Source organism: Caenorhabditis remanei, chromosome I (genome assembly GCF_010183535.1).
Source record: "Caenorhabditis remanei strain PX506 chromosome I, whole genome shotgun sequence".
In the NCBI taxonomy this organism is placed as follows: Eukaryota; Metazoa; Nematoda; class Chromadorea; order Rhabditida; family Rhabditidae; genus Caenorhabditis; species Caenorhabditis remanei.
In genome coordinates, this window is record NC_071328.1 from 2,988,349 (window position 1) to 3,014,853 (window position 26,505).

The 26,505-nt window shown below is 39.1% G+C and overlaps 4 protein-coding genes across 4 annotated transcripts; 2 read left to right on the plus strand and 2 right to left on the minus strand.

Moving 5' to 3' along the window:
• Window positions 1-2,869: 2,869 nt before the first annotated feature.
• Window positions 2,870-4,484, plus strand: GCK72_000399 (uncharacterized protein; the record flags this gene model as incomplete). Its single annotated transcript, XM_053722468.1, has 4 exons — window positions 2,870-2,987; window positions 3,444-3,557; window positions 3,667-3,744; window positions 4,384-4,484. The coding sequence occupies 4 exons, from the start codon at window positions 2,870-2,872 to the stop codon at window positions 4,482-4,484; spliced, it is 411 nt and encodes a 136-aa protein (XP_053591113.1).
• A 1,840-nt stretch (window positions 4,485-6,324) lies between these two features.
• Window positions 6,325-8,488, minus strand: GCK72_000400 (uncharacterized protein; the record flags this gene model as incomplete). Its single annotated transcript, XM_053722469.1, has 3 exons — window positions 6,325-6,551; window positions 6,990-7,350; window positions 8,312-8,488. The coding sequence occupies 3 exons, from the start codon at window positions 8,486-8,488 to the stop codon at window positions 6,325-6,327; spliced, it is 765 nt and encodes a 254-aa protein (XP_053591114.1).
• Window positions 8,489-12,720: 4,232 nt separating this feature from the next.
• On the plus strand, window positions 12,721-18,400 carry GCK72_000401 (uncharacterized protein; the record flags this gene model as incomplete). The annotated part of the gene is made up of 9 exons (XM_053722470.1): window positions 12,721-12,786; window positions 14,306-14,374; window positions 14,971-15,192; window positions 15,246-15,383; window positions 15,432-15,499; window positions 16,223-16,356; window positions 16,407-16,573; window positions 17,354-17,478; window positions 18,010-18,400. The coding sequence occupies 9 exons, from the start codon at window positions 12,721-12,723 to the stop codon at window positions 18,398-18,400; spliced, it is 1,380 nt and encodes a 459-aa protein (XP_053591115.1).
• A 7,439-nt stretch (window positions 18,401-25,839) lies between these two features.
• Window positions 25,840-26,135, minus strand: GCK72_000402 (uncharacterized protein; the record flags this gene model as incomplete). The annotated part of the gene is made up of 2 exons (XM_053722471.1): window positions 25,840-26,007; window positions 26,064-26,135. 2 exons carry the CDS (start codon window positions 26,133-26,135, stop codon window positions 25,840-25,842), a joined length of 240 nt encoding a protein of 79 aa, XP_053591116.1.
• Between the last annotated feature and the right edge of the window lie 370 nt (window positions 26,136-26,505).

Consider the following 26,505-nt stretch of genomic DNA (forward strand, 5'->3'; position numbering starts at 1 on the left):
TTGCAAACCGGACCGACCCGGGCTGGCTCGTAACTCGCTTCAAACTCAATGTTATGAGCTGAAAAATATACCAAAATGTAGACCTCGACGAGTTCTATGTCTACACGGTCTCCCAGACTCCGAGTAAGAACTGCAAGGAAATTTTCGATCTCCCCTCACGAAACAAAAAATTTGAGAAATTGGCAGGTCTAAAAGTGAATTTTTTAAATTTTTGGCGTAAAGCTAAAGATGAAAAAGCCACTTCAATAAAGGTTAATGTGATGAATACATCAAGAAAAAACAATTATTTTTCTAAAAACCATGATATCATGTCTTTTGAGTATTGCATTTTATAATTTTACACAAAATTTATTGGCGAATTCTCCGCTTCAACCTGTATCCAGCTCTCTATTTCTTGACGTTTCCACCTCTATTATAGCTCAAAAAATCCGCAATAAATAGATCTTGATTTATTATGGATGGGTCACTTTTTTGCCGAATAAGTTTCGAGAAATAATGGAAAAACCGATTTTTCAGGCCAAAACTTCGATCTGTATCAGGGCCTTTATTTTCGTTCCAAACATAGTTTTCTTTTTTCAGAAATGGTGCTTTTGCCTTTCTCGTTATTTGTTATGGACAATTTTCACTTTTTATTTCCTTTATTGTTCGTAATTTGAATAAAATCAAAATTTTCAGTCGAAAAATTAATTTAAAAATTATTTTTGACTACTGTAGCGCGCGGCCTTTGCGCTCCACTGAGAACTTTTGCTTGCAGTTGTTTTTCGGGGTTTGGGAGACTGTGGTCTATGATATAATTTGGGCCGGATGGCTATTAATATGTCGCGGGCCGGGAAAAAGTGCCAAAAAAAACGCGAAAATGGCCAAAAAAGTCATTCTAGCCCGGTCCGCGACACATTAACGAATATCCCTCCGGCCCGTATTATATCAGTGACATAGAACTCGTCGAGATCAGAGTTGTGCGGAAGTGATTTTTTCTAAAACGGAAGTTTAGACCATTTTTCCTTGTATTTCTGCAAAATTTATTTTTCGGAAATTCCACAATTATGGGATGTCGGAAGTCGGAAGTAAAATTTTCAAAACGGAAGTCGGAATCCGGAAGTCGGAAGTCGGAATTCCGCGCAACTCTGGTCGAGATCTACATTTTGGTATATTTTTCAGCTCATGATAATGCGTTTGAAGCGAGTTACGGCCCGGTTTGTAAGTATGAATATGACCGCTTTCCGCCATTTCAAAAACCGCATTTCGCTCCACTCTGCCTGTGCGACGGAGCGCATTTTCAAGGCCTTACGATGGTGTATAAGCTCTGGACAGTTCGTTACAACTGCGCTCCACCGAAATTCCGTTTTTCTCTGAGTCTCTCAATTTTGCACACAATTCTCTTCGGTTACGGTAGAGCGCGAAAGGCTTTTTCGACAATAAAACAGTTTTCATCCAAATAAAAAAAAGTATGAATGTCACTTTTTCCAATTTCCCATCATCATAACCCCATTATTCCCAAACACACAAATGTTTCTCTTTTCACTTCTCTTTTCACTTTTCCAACGGTGTCACAAGTTCTATTCATTTGACCACCACTCGACACCTCTTCCATTTCTTTCTGTTCTCTCTCCGTATCCTCTGTTTGAAATCTCTCTTCCAAAGAGAGACCTGTTTTCAATTGTTGTTCCCTCCGTCCCTCCCTCTCCACCAGACACAACAACCTGAATGACCTCGTCGGAGGAAGAGGAGAAGACACTTCCGAATTGTCTTCGTTTCGATTCTCATTTTCGAAATTATTGATTGAGTTTCTTCTGTTTCATCTCGTGGCAATGAAAAACTGACTTTTTTTGAAAAATTTCGAATCTATAGCTTCCAAATGATGTTAGCCTTGTAAGATATCAGAGCTTTGTCTCACATGTCTAAGTTTTGAATATATTAATGATCAAAACCAGGGCTACATTTTTGTAGTTGACAGTTTTTTGATAGCTCTTTACGCTTTTGAGATATAAAGGATTTCAGTTTCCTATTGCACGGAAATCGGTCAACTTTGAACGCCCATCACGGTCTCCCCAATAGACTATGTTACTCAAATTTATATTTACTGTGTAGATCAAAAAACGATCTTTATTTTTCTAGTTGACAGTTTTTTGATAGCTCATCACGCTTTTGAGATACAGGCGCTCAAAGTCAGCGGTCAAAAGAAGGGCGAGAGAGCGTGCGAAACGAGGAGGGTCTCTCGCTTCTCTGCGTCTCCCCCTCTCTCCCTCGCGCTGTTCTCCAGGTGCATATCTTCAAAGGCGCATATCTCGAAAACGTGAATAGCTATTAAAAAGTTGTCAACTACAAAAATAGAGATCTAGGTTTGATCTGCACAACCGATATAGTTATAAAGCTATTGAACAGCAGAGTGCATTTTTATGGGCTCGCAAAGTTTGGCGATTTTCACTAAAAATCTCAAAGTTTTGAATTTATTAGGCCTCTCTTTTTGGAGTCGACTCTAGTACGTTTTTGGTAAACCAGGTTTGTGTGAATCCGACCCTCATTTTGTTGTGATCTACACATCGAAATCCGAGAAATTCTCCTCTTTTCCCCCTTTTCCCCTAATTAAGCCCCCCTTTCCTTTCTCTTTCTTTCTTTATTCCTTCTTTCCGTCGCCCATGACAACATGCTCATTCACGTGTGCTCTTTTCCTCTTTTTCTCTGCACTCTCTCCACCTACCCCTACTCTCTCATCTCTCCCTACATTCCCTTGTTTCTTATGGTTGAATACTTAACCAATGAACCCTATCCATTCAAAAATTTCGAGCCGGCCATCGTGGGGTACTGACAATTTTTTTTCTTCGAAATTTTGAAAAATCTTTTAAAAATCCATTTTTGCAGAGAAATCCGAATGTTGGATCCCCGTGAAACGTTCGAAAAATACGAGCGTCGATCTCCCCACCCACCGGTGGTAAGCGAGCGGAGAGAGTACATCTCGTGTGAATATCGACGGGAGCCAGTTGAGCAGAGTAAGTTTTTTTTCTTCTAGAAATCAGGTTTCCCGTTGTCTAAAACGCAAAAGAAATATACCATTGTGATCAGTAAAAAAAGCAAAAAAGATTGGCAGGGAGAAAAAATCGAACCCTGGTCGCTAGTTTGGTGGTCAGATGTGTTACCGGTTGCGCCATGAGACCCCAGGATGAAGAGCTATGTAGAAACGGCGGCGCCGCCACCGCCCACCATCACTGTTATCACCACCCTCGCCGCCGCGCTTCTCTTCCGCACCTATAGCTTACCTGGTAAGGAGTCTGGCCGCCAAACTAACAACCAGGGTTCGATTCCTCTTTCCTCCTATTCTTTTTTGCTTTTTGTAACGAGCATAATGGTATATTCTATTTGGCTGGAAAGTGATTTTTAAGCTGTTTTTGCTATCACAATTCCTTTTTCTTCAAAGTTTTTGGAAATTTTTCTGGAAATTCTTACAGGCCGTCCCAGCTCCATCCTCCGGAACTCTAATGTTCACTCTTATCAACAAGACAGGGACAGAGAACACGCTCGTTTGGCGTGTGAATACAAAAGAGAACCGCAACCGGAACAAGGTAAGGAATGAGTTTGAAAGCGCGCTCCACCGATTATATTAAGAAAAAAACTGGAGCAGCGTGATTGCCTAGAATCGAACTCTTTGATTACCTGAAAATCAACTTTCAGGACAACTTGCATGTGAACTCCGCGCCCGGCCATCCACCACTATCACCACTTTTTTGCCGGAGAATACCAAGAGGAAATGTAATCGATTTTTGATCTACAATTGAAATCAAACAAATAATCCGGAAACAACTCAAAAATTAAAAAAAGAGAAACAAACAAAATCTGAAAAAAATATTTTGAAAATTTTGAAAAATTACTCAACTTTGAGAGCCCGCCATGGTCTCATTTATTGTCAGAGCACTACAAATTTATATGCATTTTGTAGATCAAATATTGATCTTCATTTTTGTAGTTGACACCTTTTTGATAGCTATTCACGCTTTTGAGATATGCGCACTTAAAGATGGGCGGTCCAGCGCCGATGGAGTTGGCGAGGCGAGAGACGCAGAGAAACGAGACACCCTCCTCGTTTCGCACACTCTCTCGCCTCCCAATATTTAAAGGCGCATATCTCGAAAGCGTGAAGAGCTATCAAAAAACTGTCAACTTGAAAAATAAAGACCTAGTTTTGATCTACACAGTAAATATAATTTTGAGTAATTTAGACAATAAGGGAAACCAAAAACTTTCATTTCTTAAAACCATTTATAGCTAGAAAAACACTATCAACTACAAAAATATAGCCCCGGTTTTGATCTACAACATATCCAAAAATTAGATTTGTGAGACAGAACTTTGATTTGTTACTTATGTTCAAAAATTAAATCTATTTTTCAGTACCACTCGGATGGATTGTCGGAATCGCTGTATGCATTCCAGTCCTCATTATCATCATTGTTTTTGCTGCTGTCTGGCTTCAAGAAGTTGGATTCATTTAACAATTTCAATGAGTTCAAAACTCTATATATATCGGGTACATTCCCCTTCAAGATAATCTGTTTTATCCGCCCAACTCACTGCCTTTTAATAATTCATTCCATTTTCTGTAATCACTTTCTGTGCATCTCACTCCCGAAATAAAATAAATGAATCGTGTTTTTTTGTCATTTGAATTCAAATGCGCTCTGTTGCACGCGTGGTGAGACCCAAGTATCATTAGGTCAGTACTGTAGGTCGAATGTAATGATAAACAGACAGCCCAAAAAGAAAGGACTGCTGTGGCATAGTTGTCATCAGAGTTGTGCGGATGGGATTTTTTCTAAAACGGAAGTCGGAAGTCGGAAATGATTATTCTTATCCGGAAGTCGGAAGCCGGAAATGTAAAAACGGCCGGAAGTCGGAAGTTGGAAGTTGGAAGTCGGAAGTCGGAAGTTGGAAGTCGGAAGTAGATTTTTTTCGCAAATATTCCAAATTCCAAGAGAAAAATCATAAAACTCGCTAAAATCATTGAAAAATTGGTTTTTGGCTGTCGAAAAACCTATTTTCTGTCCTGTTTGACCATTTTTTTCATGTATTTCTGCGAAATGTATTCTTCCACAGTTTTGGAATGACGGAAGTCGGAAGTAATATTCCTTATCCGGAAGTCGGAAGTCGGGAGTAAAACTCCTTATCCGGAAGTCGGAAGTCGGGAGTAAAACTCCTTATCCGGAAGTCGGAAGTCGGAAGTAAAACTCCTTATATGGAAGTCGGAAGTCGGAATTCCGCGCAACTCTGGTTGTCATCATCTATTAGATTTCCCATGGAGATAAGTGAAGAACAATGAGAACAGGAGTCACACCTGTCTGCATGAATTTTTTTTTTTTTTTGCTCTATCGATATATCATCTATTAGATTTTCCAGAAGATAAGTGACAGGTGCGCGGCAGAGAACAAGGAACACAGACCGAGTTTTTCACATGATTTCATTTTTCCTCTCGGATGAATTTGAATGCTCCGATCTGGAATAGATAAGAGTCATGTAGACAAGGTGTGAACGCGAAAATCAATAACTTATGTAAAAAAGTCGGTGTGTGTACGCCTGACACTTATCTTCCTGGAAAATCTAATATATATATATCGATAGAGCAAAAACAAATCGACAGGTGTGAACGGAAGGCCGGTGTTTCTCATTGTTCTTCACTTATCTCCATGGGAAATCTAATAGATGAAGACAAACAGGACACGCCCCCCAGTCCTAATAAGGTCAGTCTGGTGAAATACAGTCAGTTGTCCTTTCTCTTCCATACCGAACACTTTTTTCTTGGGCTCTCTGGTTTTCATTGCATTCGACCCGTTTATAACTCTTTATATTTCTTTATTGATTCCTTCGATTTCTCATTTTCAAATTAATGAACAAATTTTCGGCACGACTAACTGCTACAACGATCCGGTACAGGACATTGCTGCAACACACCAATGAGACAACAAAGGGGATGGACACGAAAATAAGGTGAGTAACGGGCACCCGAAGAAGTGAATCTTAGATCTAGATTAAAGTAAACTTCTTCTCCTTAAAATTCTTAAAATTCTAAAAATTTATTTAAAATTCTTAACTAATTAGGGTCAGGAGTTGGAGGAACATGGGACAGACTGCACTCGCGGTCCTCCACGCATGCCTCTCCTTTAAATTCTTAAAATTCTAAAAATTTATTTAAAATTCTTATTGTATAGCTACTTTGCTATCGGAGAGAGAGACGATATACGTGGTTCTTTACTCTTTACTTTATTAAGAACTGAATTCTAAGGGAAATGAATACTTAGAATAACCGGGGCACGTGACTAGGGTTTCACGTAGGCGTTCCTATACAACACCTCCCCCACAATATGAAAAGTTCGCTCTGTTCGACTTTTCTTCCAAAATCCAGCGAAGCTTCCGACCCGACATGTAAAACCATCCGTCATTGTCGTGACTCGGCAACCAGTAATTGTTTCTCATCGAAGGTCCGCGTCGTCTCATTCTCCCGACTCCATATCCAGTATCACGCCAACCTCGACTGCCTGCTGCTGATCTGTTGTTCCAGGCCGAGCCTGGAATATTAACTTTTAGTGGACAAACTCCATGAAAGTTCTCTCCGTTATCTTCTCTTTTCCCGAACTTCTCCTTCTCTTCATGGTTCAGTCGTCCTCTCATTTTCTCATTCCCACCATTCCAGAAATGCCTCTCCTTTAAATTCTTAAAATTCTAAAAATTTAATTAAAATTCTTAACTAATTAGGGACAGGAGTTGGAGGAACATGGGACAGACTGCACTCGCGGTCCTCCACGCATGCCTCTCCTTTAAATTCTTAAAATTCTCAAAATTTATTTAAAATTCTTATTGTATAGCTACTTTGCTATCGGAGAGAGAGACGATATACGTGGTTCTTTACTCTTTACTTTATTAAGAACTGAATTCTAAGGGAAATGAATACTTAGAATAACCGGGGCACGTGACTAGGGTTTCACGTAGGCGTTCCTATACAACACCTCCCCCACAATATGAAAAGTTCGCTCTGTTCGACTTTTCTTCCAAAATCCAGCGAAGCTTCCGACCCGACATGTAAAACCATCCGTCATTGTCGTGACTCGGCAACCAGTAGTTGTTCCTCATCGAAGGTCCGCGTGGTCTCATTCTCCCAACTCCATATCCAGTATCACGCCAACTTCGATTGCCTGCTGCTGATCTGTTGTTCCAGGCCGAGCCTGGAATATTAACTTTTAGTGGACACACTCCATGAAAGTTCTCTCCGTTAGCTTCTCTTCTCCCGAACTTCTCCTTCTCTTCATGGTTCAGTCGTCCTCTCATTTTCTCATTCCCACCATTCCAGAAATGCCTCTCCTTTAAATTCTTAAAATTCTAAAAATTTAATTAAAATTCTTAACTAATTAGGGACAGGAGTTGGAGGAACATGGGACAGACTGCACTCGCGGTCCTCCACGCATGCCTTCTCGTTAAAATTATTTAAATTCGATACAATGCATTAAGGATCGAAGTTGGAGTTACATTTAAAAAATCTAGATTTTTCCAACATCGAAACCTCCACAGTTTTCAGATTATCAGGTTCAATAAAAGACTATATGCTGGCGACTATAGAACGTTTTAAGGCTACCACTCCTAAATTCTTGGAAAAGCGAGCTAAATAAAAAGAAAATAGTAAAAAAAAAGCTTTTTGAGTGTAAAAAATAGCAAAACTACTTGAAAACCTAAAAAAAAAGTAAAAACACTGTAATACCACAAAAATAAGATGTCTTAGAGCCATTGCCTTCACATTAGTGGTCTGTCTGTGTTTCCGGGTGACCGGATGTCCAAAATACCGCAATTTGGAAACATTTTAATTGAAAATGCCAAAAAGTGGTTGTCTGCGTGCCCAGATATCCGAAAATAGTGGAAAATTGTTAACCATCCAATTTAAGGATTTTTAATAATAATAATAATAATAATTTATTACGTCCGCAAGGGTACGTGATTGATACCAATATGCATGAGTTCAATTTGTCCGTGTTCCAGTTTCTTGTATTCGTAGCACTAATTCAACTTTTTCTTTTTCTTATTTCTTGGAACAAATGCTTCTTCGAGGATGATTGGAGATAAATTAGCATCTTCGTAACTCTTAAACTTGATCCCCAACAGTTCAAGAGCAACCATTTGACAGTGAAATATCATAACGAACTCTCGGAAAATTATCCATGTCCTGCGTCTATGTCTCTTAGTTTTCTTCTTCCGAATTTTCCGTTGTTGTTTGCTTCTGCTTTCTTTTCTGTTCTGCCTTTGCCCGTTTTTCAACCCATTCTTGTTTCTGCTCACTCACATTATCCTTGACTTGCTCTCTTAGTTCAGCTATTATCATCCGATCGAGTTGTAGGACTTGTTCGCGAAATCGGGGGTTTTCACGAAACGCCTTTTCCATAGCTTCCACCATTCCTTCTGCGATACGTCTAGCGGTGTCATCGACCAACTTTTCTATATTCCAATCATCCAGTCCCATTTCGTTGCCCGTTTGATTCCTTACGTTTTGCTAACAAATGCTCGAACAACCTCCCATGAATGAAAACGAAACGGGGAAACTTAAGTCAAAAATTAATGTCTGTCTGTGTCTCCAAGAATCCGGATGTCCAGAAATCCGAGATTATAGAGTAATTTTAATTAAAAACGCCGAAATTGCGTCTGTCTGTGTGTCTCGAGGGTCCGGATGTCCAAAAAACAGCAAAAACTGTCAAAAATCCAATTAAAATGAGTTCGGTTTCCAAATAAATTGGTTCTTCTGTCTGTCTGTGAATCCGGATGTCCAAGAAACTTGAAAACTGGGAAATCTGTCTGTCAGTGCGTCAATGCGCCTTTTGATATTGCAATATTCTTCAATACTCTCATTTTTACGACAATAACCCTCTTCCTAGGTTTATTTTCGCATTCGTCCTGTTGTTCTTCTGCTTTCTTCAAAACATTTCTCTCTGCGTCTCCTTGTTTCTTTTGTTGTTTCTCTGGTGGGCATCTGGCGATGGCATCTGGCAAGTGCACGTGTTCTTTACGATCGTGTTGACCTCACCTCATAAAAATATTGTGTACAGGTGAGAGACACAGATATAGACACGGTCCAGGACCACCGGCCGGAGAAAACATGTGCCATTCCACTGCTATATTGAGAATCTCACAGAGAAGTAGGCACTTATTACTAAACGAGAAGTGGTTGAGCACGTAAAATACGTTATGCATGCGTTTTAACGACGGACTATGGTCAAATCAGATTTTTTAATAGAATGAGGAATGTGTACCTTTCAGTTCATTTTCATATCGAAAGAATTTTAAAATTCGGTCTGGAACTCGCTGAGAGCGATCGCCGGTTAGCGCTGTTCCACAGGGGTGCATAACGCAAGGTCGCTTAAACGCGCTCCGTCTCACAGTGGTTGGCACGGTGCCAAAAACTGACTTGGCTGAGTGCCAAGTTCAAGTTTAGCGTGTGTTTGTAGTATCTTTCAATGAAAAACGCGACGCACACGCATCGCGACTCGGCCGGTAAATTCAAAACTTTTCGTTGCGGACCTTACGCCTCGCACCCCTGTGCTGTTCTAGAAATTCGACTTCGACCATGTTGTTTGTTTCACAGGGTCTCGGGATGAGTAGTGAAAATAAACGCGCTCCGCTGAAATCAGCTAAAATTTTAGCGCGAAATTCAAAATAATTTTTTTATTTTAAAACTTTATTTCTTTATTTAATAGAATTGATCTTGAAAATATGCGAGACAGTCGAAAAACTGGCCAAAAATGCGGAAAAACAGACATAAATCGGCTCAAAAAAAGATCGATTAAGCTGCGCATCAAAGTGTCACAGTGAAACAGCGAATTGAAAAAATTAAAATTTGAATTTACCGCCAATGTCTAGTGGAGCGCATACGATTTCACTACTCACCCCTAGACCCTGTGTTGTTTCAAATTTTGTCGCTTGTTGTTCTAGTGATATATTTCTCTCCCCATAAAAAAAATCGGTGGCGAAACGTCTGGTGGCGAAATGTCCCGGCGCCCATATTCATACTTGCAAACCGGGCCGTAACTCGCGTCAAAATGAATATTATGAGCTGAAAAAAATACCGAAATGTAGATCTCGACGAGTTCTATGTCACTGATATAATACGGGCCGGATGGCTATTCGCTAATGTGCCGCGGGCCGCGAAAAAGTGCCAAAAACGGGAAAATGACCAAAAAAACCAATCTAGCACGGCCATCCGGTCCGTATTATATCAGTGACATAGAACTCGTCGAGATCTACATTTTGCATATTTATGAGCTCATAATATTGAGTTTGAAGGGAGTTATGTGCCGGCACGGTTTCCAAGTATGGTTTTTAGACGGGAATTGTAAAAACTGCCATTTCCAGCAAAAAAAATCCTGCATTTTCAGTTGGAAATCACTCGGTGCATATAGTTACACAAAACCATCAATTCCGGTGGGAATAGGAATTCTCGTTCTGTATATTTTTTCCCAGAAAATGTCCGGAAACCGGCAGAAATTAACGAAAACTGTAATTTTAAACAAAAATTTCAATTCTGACATGATTTTTAGCGTTTTTAATGCAATTCCCATCTAAAAACCATACTTGCAAACCGAGCCGGCGCGTAACTCGCTTCAAACTGCGTTTTATGGACTGAAAAATATACCAAAATGTAGATCTCGACGAGTTCTATGTCCGTGACCTGGATCGTTAAGGCTATTTTGGCCATTTTCGCGTTTTTTGGCTCTTTTTCCCGGCCCGCGGCACATTAACGAATAGTCATCCAGCCCGTAGTAGGTGACGGAGATAGAACTCGTCGAGATCTACATTTTGGTATATTTTTCAGCTCATAATATTCATTTTGACGCGAGTTACACGCCGGCCCGTCTCGGCCCGTTTCGGCCCGTTGACAAGTATGCTAGAATGTTCCACACCCAAACTGAGTGGCTATCTTTCAATTTCATACTTTCGTAACAATCTACCTATCTATAAATCAGACAACTTTCCGTATCATGTTTGTGTGGTTTGAGTTTCCTCTGTTATCAACTTACTCTCCGTTGTTATCAGTTATAATTGACATGCTTTCCCTAGCACTTTGTATTTAATTAATTTTATTTATTTATTTCATCGAAGGGTGGAAACCACTGACTCGTGCAAAAGAATTGATTTTAGGGGTTTCATGAAAGAGATGGTATACATAATTGATAATGGGCCTACTCTAGTGGTAGCAAAAAAACAAAGAAAAAACTACTTTTTAATATAGAAAGTAATGATCTTCTATTCCACCAAATTTAGTAGTTTAAACTTCATAAACTTTACTTTTTCATCTATACAAGCAGGGTGCTCCACCGATACTTCAAAACTGATTAAAGTCGGTTATTGATAAAAAAATCGATGAAAATAATTGCCAGTTTCCGGGAAAATCCCGATTTTGTACAGTTTTTACCGATTTTTCTTCGATTCCGGTTTTTGTTTTTGAAAAAGCGGTAGAATTGTCATCAAGCTTCTGTCGTTCTCGCCGCGCCCTACCGCACTGATAGTGAGTGATGTCTGCGTCTCTCTGTTCTCTCACCGTGTCGACACCCGCACTCACTCACCGGGACATTCAAATGAATTACGCGCTTTTCGTATATGTTTCTCTCTAGTTTTCACTTTTTTCTTCTTTTTCTTTAGTTTTTATGTATCCTTTCACTTTTAATATGCTCTTTCTGGCCCTCTTACACTGTTGTGAATGTAATTTATCGATTTTCCCCCTAAGAACTCAAGAAAAGTCTATGAGAGCATTTCCCTGGCCTAAAATAAACTCACGCACACAAATGACAGTGCAAATTCTTACTGTAGCTTAAAGGCGCATTACAAAAAAGTATTCGAACAGTACAAAAATTAGTTGTTGTTTTATAGCAATAGAATTTCGAAAATTCCATTATACTTATTTTTCGTCTCCAAAAATTGGTTTTTTCCGATGAAAACATTTTTATCTAAAGTTGTCGAGGCCCGGTTGTCGAGGCTTCAAACAATGATCCTTTTTTCTGAATTTTTTTTTCGAAATTTTTTCAAAAATGTCACCATTTTTGACTATTTTACAGAATTTCTTGAATGCTAGTTGAACATTTGACTTTTTCGGAAAAAAAATTCAAAAAATTTGAATTTTGAACTTTGGCGCCACTTTACCCGGGTCTTGACAACTATGTTTTTGTCGCGTTATGCCATAATCTAAATTCAAGAATAATAATTTCAGATTAGGCCTAATATCCGCTAAAATTGTTTCATTTCTTCATCCTTTCTCTAAATGTCCTTTCTTTTCACTATCTCCTCAACTCATCTTTGTCGTTCCTTGCAGTAAAAGTTGTCGGCGCTAGATTTCTCTCTCATTTTCACCCAATTTCGCACTTTCGAATTGTTTTACCGCATTTTTCTCGAATTTTCGTGAGTTTTCATGATTTTTCACACCTTTCCGTCAATTTTGCAGTGAAAATATTGATTTTTCAGCGATTTTTCAACGAATTTCGTGCGATTTAGGGACCCTTATTTTCATATATATATATATATGTAATCGTACGTTTGCCTTATCGGAATAAAAAAGTTTCGACATTTTTTCTCTAGTCAGAATGCAGACTCAGTAGTAATTTTGCACTGAGTCTGCATTTTGTCGTAAGAAGAAATGTCGGAACTTTTTTATTCCGATAATATCTTTTTTCTATTCATTTCCTTCACATTCAATGAAATATTTTGCAGATGCCAAGAGTAAAAAATTCACGTGTCCGAAGACGTAAAAACCCCGCCAGTCCAACGTTGCCCGATGTACAGTACCGCTCAATAGGATATGAAGTTTTGGTTTTTCGGCCATAACTTCTTTCAAATTGGTCGGATTGACCTGAAACTTTGGGAAAACGTTTATTGCAGAGTTTTCCTTATATTTAATTAATATTCTAGGTGAAAAATCATGTTTTACAAATTTTTTGTGATATTTTCGAAAATGACGAAAAATCGAAAAATCGCATATTTTTATTTCCATGACCGGTGTATCAAAAATCAAGTGTGTAATAAGAGTTTATGTTTAATTTTTAACAGAAAACGACTTGATTCTCATTTTTTGACTACCGGACCACTACTCTTGACTTGTTACCCGTGTCTCCCGGGCTGTCAAAGTTTGGTAGTACTAATATATGGAATATTACAATTCAAACACATGTAAAGCGTGCATTTTCTGTCGAAAACAGTATCGAAGCTTGCAAAGCTATAGAGTAAAATGTGGAAAACTTGAATTTGACACTTTTATCTCAATGGAAGCCCTAAATTAATTTTTGGAGACCTCCAATTGTCAAACGCTGCATATTTGGTATCGATGTCAGACAAGTTCCGGACGGAAATAATACATTTATCCGGTACCTTTGGTTTTACAATTTATGGAACTTGTTATTTGAACAATTGTGAATATTCTGAGCCAAGTTTCGATATATAAGTTTGTTGTTAAGGGTTGTTACATTGAAAAGGAACTTCATCGTGATCATGTTCTGATAGCATTTTTTGATCGTCTTATGAATACATGAGAAAATGTGAGAGAGGACATTTCTACTGTTTTTAAACTTATTTGAATCTTTTTCTAACGTGAATGATTAAAAACAGCATCAATACGATATGACTTTTGAGTAAAACCAAAAATGTAAAATTTCGACATTTTCGAACAAGTGAGAGTAAGACAACATGGAGTGATCCATCTTATTAATGCAAACGTGTGACTGAAACTAGGCTCAAAATATTCAAAATTGTTCAAATAACAAGTTCCATAAATTGTAAAACCAAAGGTACCGGATAAATGTATTATTTCCGTCCGGAACTTGTCTGACATCGATACCAAATATGCAGCGTTTGACAATTGGAGGTCTCCAAAAATTAATTTAGGGCTTCCATCGAGATAAAAGTGTCAAATTCAAGTTTTCCACATTTTACTCTATAGCTTTGCAAGCTTCGATACTGTTTTCGACAGAAAATGCACGCTTTACATGTGTTTGAATTGTAATATTCCATATATTAGTACTACCAAACTTTGACAGCCCGGGAGACATGGGTTATGAATCAAAAGTAGTGGACCAGCGGTCAAAAAATGAGAATCAAGTCGTTTTCTGTTAAAAATTTAACATAAACTCTTATTACACACTTGATTTTTGATACACCGGTCATGGAAATAAAAATATGCGATTTTTCGAATTTTCGTCATTTTCGAAAATATCACAAAAAATTTGTAAAACATGATTTTTCACCTAGAATATTAATTAAATATAAGGAAAACTCTGCAATAAACGTTTTCCCAAAGTTTCAGGTCAATCCGACCAATTTGAAAGAAGTTAGAGCCGAAAAACCAAAACTTCATATCCTATTGAGCGGTACTGTAAGTGATTATTAAATATCGGCTCCGGGACATTTCGCAACACACATTTCGCCGCCAGACGCTTCGCCACCAATTTTCGGGAAACTTCTAAAGCTTTATAAGGTAAAAAACATATTACTAGTGCGCCGTGATGATTCTAATTAAGGTGATATGTTTTTCCTCCATACAGCCTTAGAAATTTTCCGAAAATTGATGGCGAATCGTCTAGAAATGTCCCGGAGCCTGAATATCATACTTGCGAACCGGGCCAAAACGAGCCGGCGCGTAACTCGCTTCAAACTGAGCTGAAAAATAAACCAAAATGTAGATCTCGACGAGTTCTATCTCCGTGATCCACTACGGGCCGGATGGCTATTCGTTAATGTTCCGCGGGCCGGGCTAGAATGGCTTTTTTGGCACTTTTTCCCGGCCCGTGGCACAACAACAAATGGCCATCCGGTCCGTATCAGGTCACGGAGATAGAACTCGTCGAGATCTAAATTTTGGGATATTTTTCATCTCATAAAACTCAGTTTGAAGCAAGTTACGCGCCGGTCCGGTTTGCAAGTATGCTAAATATCAAGATCTGAGAGCATTCCACAATTAATTAATTGCAGCCACCACCACAAGTGGCGAACTTGCCGCCACCACCTGCAGTCGAAAACTTGCCGCCACCACCACCCCGAGTTGAGATAACTTCCGTGGTGCCGGGAAGTTCAGAGAACGATGTCTCAAAATGGCCTGCTACGGCCTCCTACGAGTACAGCGCACAGAATTGTGTAGGTGAACGACTCACTGCGACTGCGAAGAAATCAATCGAAGAAGGAGCCAAAAACAAGGTTAGTTTTTGTTACAAATAGATAAATTCCAAAGTTTATTTTAAAACTTCCAGATATGTTGTTCATGTGGACCAGGTGTCGACTGCTCCACGAACAAAAACTGCGAATGTTATAAAGTTGCCGCTGAACTCATGAAAACGTATACAATAAAGAGAAGAGGAAACAGAAAAGACTACAAGTGTCAAACTCTAGTAAGTTTCCAAGTTTAAATATTTATATAAATCTTTTCTATTTTTCAGACCGATAGAGGGCTCAAAGTGGTAAAGGACATGTATTACAAACAAATGTTCTTCAACTGTGGGGCAGAGTAAGTTGACTACATATAACCATATTTGCAAACGGGGCTGAAACGAGCCGGTGCGTAACTTGCTCAAAACTTATTACGACGACCTGAAAAATATACTAAAATGTAGATTTTGGCGAATTCTTTAACGTGGTTTAAGAGGTTTTTAGTCAGAAATGACATTGTTATAGAATTTTTCATCTCAAAAGCAAATTTTTCCACCGGATAAACTCAAAAACTGTTAATTCAGAAGCATTTTTCTCAGGTTTTTTAGCTTTAAATTAAATATTTTAGAGTATTGAGTGAGATTTTTGATTTCGAAGGCAAAAAAGTTAGGTTCATATCGCTATTTATGATGAATTTTGAGCCAAAACCTAGCTTAAATTGTGGAAATTTTTTACTAAAAAATCGGCATGAAATAAATAAAACCTGGACAATAAGTAATTACCATTCTTGAAAACCGGGCCGGCTCGTAACTCGCTTCAAACTCAATATTATGAGCTCAAAAATATACGAAAATGTAGATCTCGGCGAGTTATATGTCCGTGATCTGCTACGGGCCGGATGGCTCTTTATTAATGTGCCTTGTATGGCTTTTTGGCATATCAACGACTAGCCATCCGGCCCGTAGTAGGTTACGGATATAGAACTCGCTGAGATCTACATTTTGGTATATTTTCCAGGGCATAATAGCAAGTATGCATATATATATATATATCCTTCCCGTTTTGATATCGTTCATTCCAGATGTACATGTGGCCCATCATGCGGAATGAAAGTCCTTTTGAAAAGTGACGAGAATCAAGCTGAAAAATTCTTCATTCAAAGAAGAAATCTCGATATTGGGTTCAGTGTTTTCACCAAGGAGCCTATTGAAGAAGGTTTGTTTTTTAACACTCAAAAAAGATCACATAAGAATATAAACATTCAGGAACCGTTGTCGCATGTCTCAATGGAGAAATCTGTGGAGAAAGGCTCGTCAACACTGACGAGACCGTGGCAGAATACTCAATGACTCTCATTGATGAAAACGATATGCTGTTGAAGTTCATTTCGAAAACAAATCGGTTGGGAAATCAACAAAAGAAGTACTTCAAGGTATTCATCAGGGGGTACTCGATTTTAGAACTCGGAAAGATAGAACTGTGACAAAATAAAACTGTGAAAATATAGAAGAGACAAAAATAGAACTGAACAAAATGGAACTGCGACGAAATGGAACTGCACGAAATGGAACTGTTACAAGATAGAACTGCTACAAAATAGAACTCTAGTTCGAATGGAGCGCGTTTGCATTCGTGACTTTTTAGAAGAATTATAACCAATTTTCGAGGAGAAAAGTCGATTAAAAACACTTATTTTATGGAGATAAAGTCTTTGTCTATTTAATAGTCAACAAAAAACTATATAAAATTATATTAGATAAGCCCAATAAGCATTTTCAAAACCAGTGGTAGCAGTTCCATTTTGTAGCAGTTCCATTTTGTAGCAGTTCTATTTTGTGGCAGTTCCATTTCGTTCAGTTCTATTTCGTGGAGTTCTATTTTGCATACTTGTCACGGGCCGGGCCGGGCCGGGCCCGCTAAAAAAATCTTCCGGCCCGGCCCGTCAAAATATTGAAAAAAAAGCTTGCTGCGGGCCCTGCGGGCCGGCCCGGGCCCTGAAATTTTCCGAGGGCCCGGGCCGGCCCGTGATTTGACAAGTATGCTATTTTGTAACAGTTCCATTGTGTTCAGTTCCACTTTGTAGCAGTTCTATTTTAGTCAGTTCTATATTTTTGCAGTTTTATTTTGTCGCAGTTCTATTTTTCCGAGTTCTAAAATCGGGTACCCCCATTCATCATACAAATAGAACAAATATTACATTTTTCTCTTTCAGAAACTCATGTCGAAGGGAACAGGAAAAAAAATGTCAACAGAATGTATTTCTGTGAATACCGCCCAGAAAGGTAACTTCACGAGATTTCTCTCGCACTGTTGCAGACCGAATTCAATGGTTTTGCGGTGAGTGGGAAAGTGGTAAACATGGAAAATAGCATATTCGAAATTTTTTTTTGGAAAAACCGGAAAATTAGAAAAAACCATGCTTGTCAACCGGGCCGACACGGGCCGGCTCGTAACTCGCGTCAAAATGAATTTTATGAGCTGAAAAATTAATCAAAATGTAGATCTCGACGAGTTCTTTGTCCGTGACCTACTACGGGCCGGATGGCTCTTCGTTAATGTGCCGCGGGCCGGGCTAGAATGGCTTTTTTGGCCATTTTCGCGTTTTTTGGCACTTTTTCCCGGCCCGCGGCACATTAACGAATAGCCATCCGACCCGTAGTGGGCCACGGAGATAGAACTCGTCGAGATCTACATTTTGGTATATTTTTCAGCTCATAATATTGTGTTTGAAGCGAGTTACGCGCCGGCCCGTGTCGGCCCTTTTCGGCCCGGTTGACAAGTATGATGAAAAACTTTTAAAAAGTAGTAAAAAGAAACGAATTTCGTTACGAGATTCAGTTTCAGCCTGTTTACAACTTTCCATTCCAGATCGTATCAAGGTGGCTTGTCAATCACCGACATCAGACTGTTCTTCATTGCCACTCGAAGAATTGAAGCTGGAGAAGAAGTCACAATTGACTATGGAGCGGCGTACAAAAAAGAGAGATTGGTCAACTGCCTGTGTGGGCATTGCCTCTCAAAGAAACCACGAAAGGCTCCTCGTCAATCCAACCAACCAGCGAGTCAAGTTGCGGTTGAAGAACAAGAAAGAGATGTTGATTACCAAGAGCCTCAAAATGCAAGGAATCAAGCGGAAAGTCGCTCTACTCGTACTCGCAAGCGCAGTAAACCTATGCGTTCTTCACCGCCTATTCAAAATAATGAGGATCAACTGTCTAGAAAAAAGAAAAGATCAACAGATACACTGGATCAAAACTGAAATTCAATAGTCATATTGCCAAAACTTCTTCATTAGAATGATGTATGTATGTTTGTGAGTTCTTTTTTCTCTCGAAAGAATTTTTTAATTCGGTGAACAACACGCTGAAAGCGCAGATGAGTTTGGGCATGTCGATGGCCTAGAAATTCTCGACTTCGGCCATGTTGATTTTTCAACTTTCGTCGTTTTCTTTCAATGAATTTGATAGTAAACGACAAAAATTGATAAGAACGCTGAAAAAAACAACATTTTCGAAATGAAATTTCTAGAATGTTCCACGGCCACTGAAATGCCCAAACTGTTTCACCGTTCGTTCTCAGCGGAGTTTGGACCAAATTAAAAAACTTTTTCGAGATAAGATTTAAGATAAGCAAGCCAAGACAATTCAAATGAGTGTGATCATGACATATTTTGGCCAGCTTCAATTTTTGGTATCATTTTTCGAAAACTTTCAAATATAGTCATGATTATACTCTTTTGAAAGGTCTCAATGCGCTGGTTTCAATTCAAAAAAGTAGATTTCAAGGAAATCGGATCCCTTCTCCTCTACCACCCATACTCCTTTGTCAAATCCACCACTTCCTCACTGTGAACTCACTGACATGAATCGTGAAATGAACGAAAAAAATCGAATTTCTGGGCCATGACGCCAATTTTCACCGGCCATCAGAGTTAACCTTAGTCCACCTTTAAGTCCTTCAGATCTCGAACCCTCCCTCTCTGCAATAATTTATTTATCACCTACGTTCTTCCAGTTATAGAACTCTCTCTCCCCTCATAGACTAGAAAAAGCTCTTCGATCTTTTACCAGGAAAGTTCTTCAGAGAAGTAACATACACTACACCTCATATCTAAACTGTCTCGAAATCATTGACTTACAAGGGAAGTTCACGACGAGGCGAGTCGAACTTTTTCTAAAAATTGGACATCTGATACTTTCGACCCTGCTGATTCCAAAACTGCAAGAAAAATCAGCCAAAAGCTCACTTTTTAGAAAAAGTTCAACTCGCCTCGTCATGAACTTCCCTTGTTATACTCCCTCCGTCACCGTCTTAAATCTATATTAATTCTTCTTTATAAAATCTTTGACGGTGATATCTTCTTTTCACTCTTATCTTTCCCTGTTTTTTCTTCACTTTTCTTTCCCTGTTTTTTTTGTTCTTTTTGATTTCTTTTTTTGTTCTTTTCTTTTGCTCTCTTTGATCATAAATGTTTTTGTTTAGTTATTTGAAATTGTTTGAATATTTGAGAAAAATTCAAATAGCGTTTGGTCAAAATATTTATTTGACCTCTGAAACAATGCCCTTCCTGATCAACAGATACACTGGATCAAAACGTCGAAACCAGAATGAAAATGTACCGTATATAGTACAGTATATATCATTCTTATATAATTCATTGTATATATAGTTCTCAGTTTATAGTATATATAATTCTCTTATTATATATATGAACAAATGTATGTGTGTCCAGATGTCCGAAATTTGTGAAAAGTTCGAATTTTTATCGTTTTTTCAACTTTTCAGAGGGTTTGTTTGATGGGAATTCAAATTTCCGTGTGTCAGGATGTAAGGATTTCCCCTTACCGTATTAATTTTCGGATCGTATTTCGGCAATCGATGTCTTGGACATGGGAACAAATGGAAGAGTTGAGAGATTGAGTAGATAGAGTTGATTGACTGAAAATAAGGGAGTTCCGTGTGTCCGGATGTCCGAAATGCTCAAATTTTGTCATTTTCGGCATTCTTTCGAGTTTTAGACAGTCCATATGTACTAGGGTACAATAATTTTAGGGGTCACCAAAAAACAGCATCAAAAACCAAAATACCAAATATTCAAAAATTGATCCAAATTAGAATTTGATGTCTTATGATATTACTGTGCTAATTTCTACCTTCTTCTCTCTTTGTTGGTAAATTCAATTAGATTTTCATAATTTTCAGACCAAAAATCGCTGAAAAATGCTCAAAATCGCAGCAAATCAAAATCAAAACAGTAAGAGCTCAAAAAATTTCGGTATTTCATGATTTTGAAGCTACTTTGACTGATTTTGGGACAGAAAATCTTCAAAATATTGCAAATTTAGGTCAAACTGTGTAGAAATAGATGTAAATGCAAAAAAATGACACCAGAATCTTGTGAAAACTCGAAAATCGCCTGAAATTGAGTTTATCAAAACTTAAGAATTTCGTCATTTGCTTCATTTTCTGCTTCGAAACAGCAAAAATAATATTTGTTATATTTGTGGTATCGTTTTTACCCCGAGTGTTCATCCGCGTTTGGACCAAATCTGATCCGATGCTTCTTGAATTTTCTGGAATTTTTGTCTCAATAAGCCATATTTGTGTGTGCTTTCAGAATGCTTTGAATCACTCTACAATGTTCCAGAATGCTTGAAAACAAATCAGAATTCTCTAGAACCGTTCTGAACGGTCGGAAGTAGCTTTAAAAGCTTTAAAGCGGTCCAATTACCTTGAAAATGCTCCAAGGGAAAGTCATTGACTCGGTCTGGAGATATCGGTCGTGACCTATATTGTTGGAAAACTGAAAAAACGCTGATTCCAAATATATATTCAGTTTTTGCCTTCGAGGTCTGGTATTCGAGAAAAATGAGGTCAAAGTTAGGAAAAAGTGACAAATTATTGCCTTTTAACCAGACTTGCAACGGGCCGGGCCTAGAAATTTTCATTCCGGCCCGGCCCGGTCGGCCCGGAAGTTCAGTACTGAAAAAAATTCAAGTTTTTTTTCGAAAATTTCCCGATTTTTTTTGAAAAATATTTTTTTAAAACAATTTTTTGTAGGTTTCGAAGGTTTTTGAAAAATATACTTGAGGAAAAATATGAAAAATTTTCAGAAAATAAATTTTTGGACAAAAAATTGTAGTGAAAAAAGTTCAAAAATTCAAATCCGGCCCGGAATATTGCAAGTCTGCTTTTAACACGCGAAAATCGCAAAAAATTTCAAATCATGCCTATTTCTACACAATCGCAAAAAAAATTTAAATCCCTTTTCGCGTGTTAAAAAGGCAATAATTTGTCACTTTTTCCTAACTTTGACCTCATTTTTCTCGAATACCAGACCTCGAAGGGCAAAAACTGAATATATATTTGAAATCAGCGTTTTTTCAGCTTTCCAACAATATAGGTCACGACCGATATCTCCAGGCCGAGTCCATGGCTTTCCCTAGTAAATCACTCCAGAATGCTCCAGAAGTCGTCCTTTAAAAAAATAAGCCAATCCCTCTCTCTCTCTCTCCGTAATAACTCATTCCCATTCCATTGCCAAACTTTGTGTGCATCCTTTCGAAATAAGAAACTCAACTTCTCCGTCTTAAAAACTTTCTAAAGTGGGGGGACACATGTAAATCGAAAAGAAGATTTGGTTCGTAGCCGACGGCGAAAATTGAACCGACGAGAGAGTGTACTCAGGGGGAGAGACGCAGACAGAATTCTCACCGAGGATAGATTAGGTCTCGAGAAGACGTCGCATGAAGCAGGGGGAGGAGGAGCAGGTACTGATGGAAGTACTTATTGAATTGGATAGAGAGGAAGAGATGGGTTTTTAGGAGAAGGGGTAAATTACATTTGAAACCGAGAAGATGACTTGGAGAAGAAAATGAGATGATGGAACAGATTGGTTGTTACGAACGGTTAATTAGGTTGTTGGTTCTTTGGAAGATAGAAGGGGATTGACTTAGCTAGTTGGTAGATCAAAAACCAGGAACTGTCACGGATTTTGGAATGTAAATTTGGGTTTTCGATTGTTCGGTGGTGTTCGACTGGTAGATTTTCTTTTTAATTCTCTAGGCAAAACTAGGCAAATTCAAATTCGTTGTGAGACGGAGGTTTTCCTAACAGTCTTTTTTCTTTTTTTCTTGTTTTTGCTTGTGCTTTCATTCAATCCAATCTCGTCTTTGTTATTTTATTAAAATTTAAAAATTAACTTTAAAAAATTATTCTATAACTATTGCTTTTTTCAATTTTACTTTCAAATTCATTCAGAAACGGAAGAACGGAGAAAAACTGGTAATACTATTTTAATCTTTTTTCCCACAGTCTAGCCTCCTCTAGCAGATACACCTATAACACATCTGAAACGAGTTCAGGATATCAACGGTCACCACTGGACACGGGGCGTGGTCACTCCAGATCACTCTCCAGCTCCTGGAGCCACACAGAGTTCAATAAACGAAGCATCACCACAGTTGAGAACAGATGGCGGAAGCAAAAAGGCATTCCGCTTACCGCGGTGAGAATTTCTTGTCCAGCAATCGGAAATCGGAAGTCGGAATTCCATGGAACTCTGCTGAGCTGAGCTGAGCTCCACTGATCCAGAAACAATAACCACCGACACCACCAGTGCCCCAACGCCACCAACTTGCGTACCAGAGTTGAGCGGAATGCGGTTTTTGAAATTGCGGAAGGCGGAAGGCGGAAAGCGGAATGAACATTTTTGGGCGGAAAGCGGAAGGCGGAATTGAAAAAATATCGGCGGAAAGCGGAGAGCGGAAGGCGGAAGCGAAAATTTTTTTTCGGAAGGCGGAAAGCGGAATGGAAAAAAATGCCAAAAAGCGGAAGGCGGAATACAATGTAGCTTTGCTGCAAAAAACTTCAAAAATATCAGTAAATTGGAATAGGTGATCAAATTTTTCAAGCTGAGGAAAAAATCTTCAAACAGCGGAAGGCGGAATGCGGAAAGCGGAAATAGGAAAATTTTTGGCGGAAAGCGGAAAGCGGAAGGCGGAATAAACATTTTTCGGCGGAGAGCGGAAAGCGGAAAGAAAAAAGTGGCGGAAAGCGGAAGGCGGAAGGCGGAATTCCGCTCAACTCTGTTGCGTACAGAGCTTTCGGGACTCCACCAGGGACCAAGAAACCAGGGACCACGAAAGGAGCTTGCGGATTCACAAAGCCAACGTCAACAGCAGGAAACCTTGCCAGGTTCGAGTCATACATAGAGAGGATGTGGTCACAGGAGTGGACACAGGAACCGCGTCACGGACCCCGGTCGGTCGTTAGCACAACGATGGAGCCAATGAATTCTTCCGCCAATGGGTTTTCTGTAGACCCACAAGTTTGGGTCTCCACTAAGTCAATGTCACCAGCAGTCACTCTTGCCAGCTTCGAGTCCAAGAGATCTCCACCAATTTGAGCCCCACATATCGGTGGGACCGGTCGGCACCGATCGGTCCACAACTCCACCATCCTAGAGTGTCTTGTTCACCAATATCCACCAATTTGAGCCCAAACGCCAGTAGTCGCCACCATTCTTTTCTTGTCTTGTTCCACGATCCACCAACATCCGATCACATACAAGAGCTTCCGAAAACCAACCAGCACAGGGAGTGAGGAATGACCACTTCTGAGGGTTTCCCCCTTCCTTATATGCACAGAAAAGTAGGGCAGATCCTTATCGAGAAAGATTGTTTGGAAGATTCTTATCAGTAGGGAAGGTCACGTTTAGTGGAGTTGAAAAAATTTCGTTTTTTTTCATTTTTCATTTCTTATTTCTGATTTTGGCTCACGATGAGTCCCAGCTTTCCTCAGCAGTTGCGCTCTATTCAGAAAATTTCAAAAAGAACATTTTTCGATGAATTGACAACCAAAAGGTACTAGAACACACTCCAAAAAAAGTGAATGAAAATATTAAAATATTTGAAACTTTCAGTGAAAAATTGTCCAACTTTGCGAGCCCATAAAATTGTTCTCTGCTGTCCAAATAGCTTCATAACTATATCAGTTGTGTAGATCAAATCTTGATCTCTATTTTTGTAGTTGACAACTTTTTGATAGCTATTCACGCTTTCGAGATATAAGCGCTCAAAGTTGAGGGACGCAGCGCACAGAGAGGGAGAGACGTAGAGAAGCGAGACGCCCTCCTCGTTTCGCACGCTCTCTGGCCCCCTAACTTCAAAGGCGCATATCTCGGAAGCGTGAGAAGCTATCAAAAAGTTGTCAACTACAAAAATGTAGCCCAAGACTTGTTCTACAAGAGCCATATAATTTTATGGTGCTCTGACAAAGGCGGAGGTTGTGACGGGCTCTCTAAATCGGCTCATTTTTAATCATCCCTAGCTCCTTTTCAAAGTTCTCTCTCCTGTAGAAATCAAAATGAAGATATTATCAAATCAAATTGATATAAAGTCAATACACACACTTATCCCCTCCGTCCACTTGACACTCACTTCGCTTCCCCCCCTCTCCACTTCAATTGAGACTCCGCCCCCCTTCTCGATTGACTCCGCCCACTTTTCAAGCTCCGTTGCCTCATTTTGGTCCTCTTCTACTCCTTCTGCTTCATATTTTTGTGATGACGTCTTCTGAATTCCAAAGTACTCAATGTCGAAGAGCTGCTTGCAAGGTACCTAATTGTTTGCACATTTCTCAATTGGTCCCCTCCAAGTAGCTCTATTGCATTGTTTGTTTTATTATTATTATTATGATAAGGTTTGTTTTTTTATTATTATATTGACGGTGGAGCGCGTTTTCAATGATAAAATCTAAAAACTTTTTTTTAGAAAATCTTGAAAAAATAGTCAACTTTGAGAGCTCGCCACAAGCTCCGCTTTTGTCAGGTGCACCACAAAATTATATGGATTTTGTAGATCAAATTCAGATCTTCATTTTTGTAGCTGACAACTTTTTGATAGCTATTCTAGGCTTCGAGATATGCGCCCTCAAAGTTAGGAGGCGAGAGAGCGTGCGAAACGAGGAGGGCGTCTCGCTTCTCTGCGTCTCTCCCTCTCTCGGCGCTCATATCTCAAAAGTGGGCGGATCTATCAAAAAGTTGTCAACTACAAAAATGGAGATCAAGATTTGATCTACAAAATTCTATAATTTGGAAAATGAGTTGTTAAAAGGAAGAGAGTTACGGAGCCTCAAAGATGGGGGTCGGTTTTCAATTTGAATCTCCCAATAGCTGCGGGAAGTGCGCTCTATTGAGAATCGTCGGAGGAAAATGAAAAACGGTAGATCACGCTGTAAAGCGCACAAGCGCGCTCTATTGGTGATGACGATGATGACGTCATGTCGTGTAGTCCTCGTGGACATTAAAAAGGAATTTTGCTATTTTTCCTCCGTTTTTATAAAAAATTTAAGGGTTTTTCTGTGAAAATCGCAGAAAAATCGAAAATGCTCATGGTGGCCGAACTTTCACCGTGGCCTAGGAACCCAATATTTTGAATGTTTGTTGATTTTTGGTTGTTTTCCTTATTTTACGTTTCTGGCAGTTATTTGTCCCGAAATTTGCAAAAAATTGAAAAAATCCAATATTTTCGAAAAATTTTAGTCATGGCCTAACTTCCACCGCGGCCGTGGCCTAGAAATCCAAAAACTTTTTTTATTTTTTATTCAAAAATATTCCGAATAAAGAGTTCTCTCTTCTCCATCACCATTGAAGCTCCGATAACTGAAAAACGCTTAAATTAGGCTCCGCCCCTTTGTTCAGACTCCGCCCACCTCCTGCTCCTGACCGGCCACCAACTTATACCGTCGACACATTGAAATCGAAATGGAAATTGCCAGGATTACGGTCATCACCGCCGAAATACACGCGTAGACGAACCAAAATCGATAATAAGTGCCACGGGCGCCGGATTTTTCGATTGAAATCTGGATTTTTGAAATAATGAAAATTTGATCTACAAAAAAAAGGGGGCGGGGCTTACATCGAAAGCGTCGGTGGTTTGAATAATAAGAAGAGCAATGAGGAAGAGACCAAGTCGCGATTTTTGCATCATTTTTCGAAATGGGAAATTTGAAAAAAATTTAAATTTTTTGAAAAAAAAAATCCACGTCGGCGGTGTGTTAATAGAGCGCGTTTGCAAAACATCCAACTGTATTTTAAGCGATAAAATAATATAAAACAAAACGGGGGGGGGGCAATGATTTAAAAAAGGTTATTAAAAAGGGATTTTTGAATAAAAAATGGGGTGAATGGGGCAAAAAAATGATAAAGGTGAGCAATTTTTTTGCATACCGTGCCGGCCCGTAACTCGCTTCAAACTGAGTTTTGTGAGCTGAAAAATATACCAAAATGTAGATCACAGCGAGTTCTATCTCCGTGACCTACTACGGGCCGGAAGATTGTTCATTACTGTGCCGCGGGCC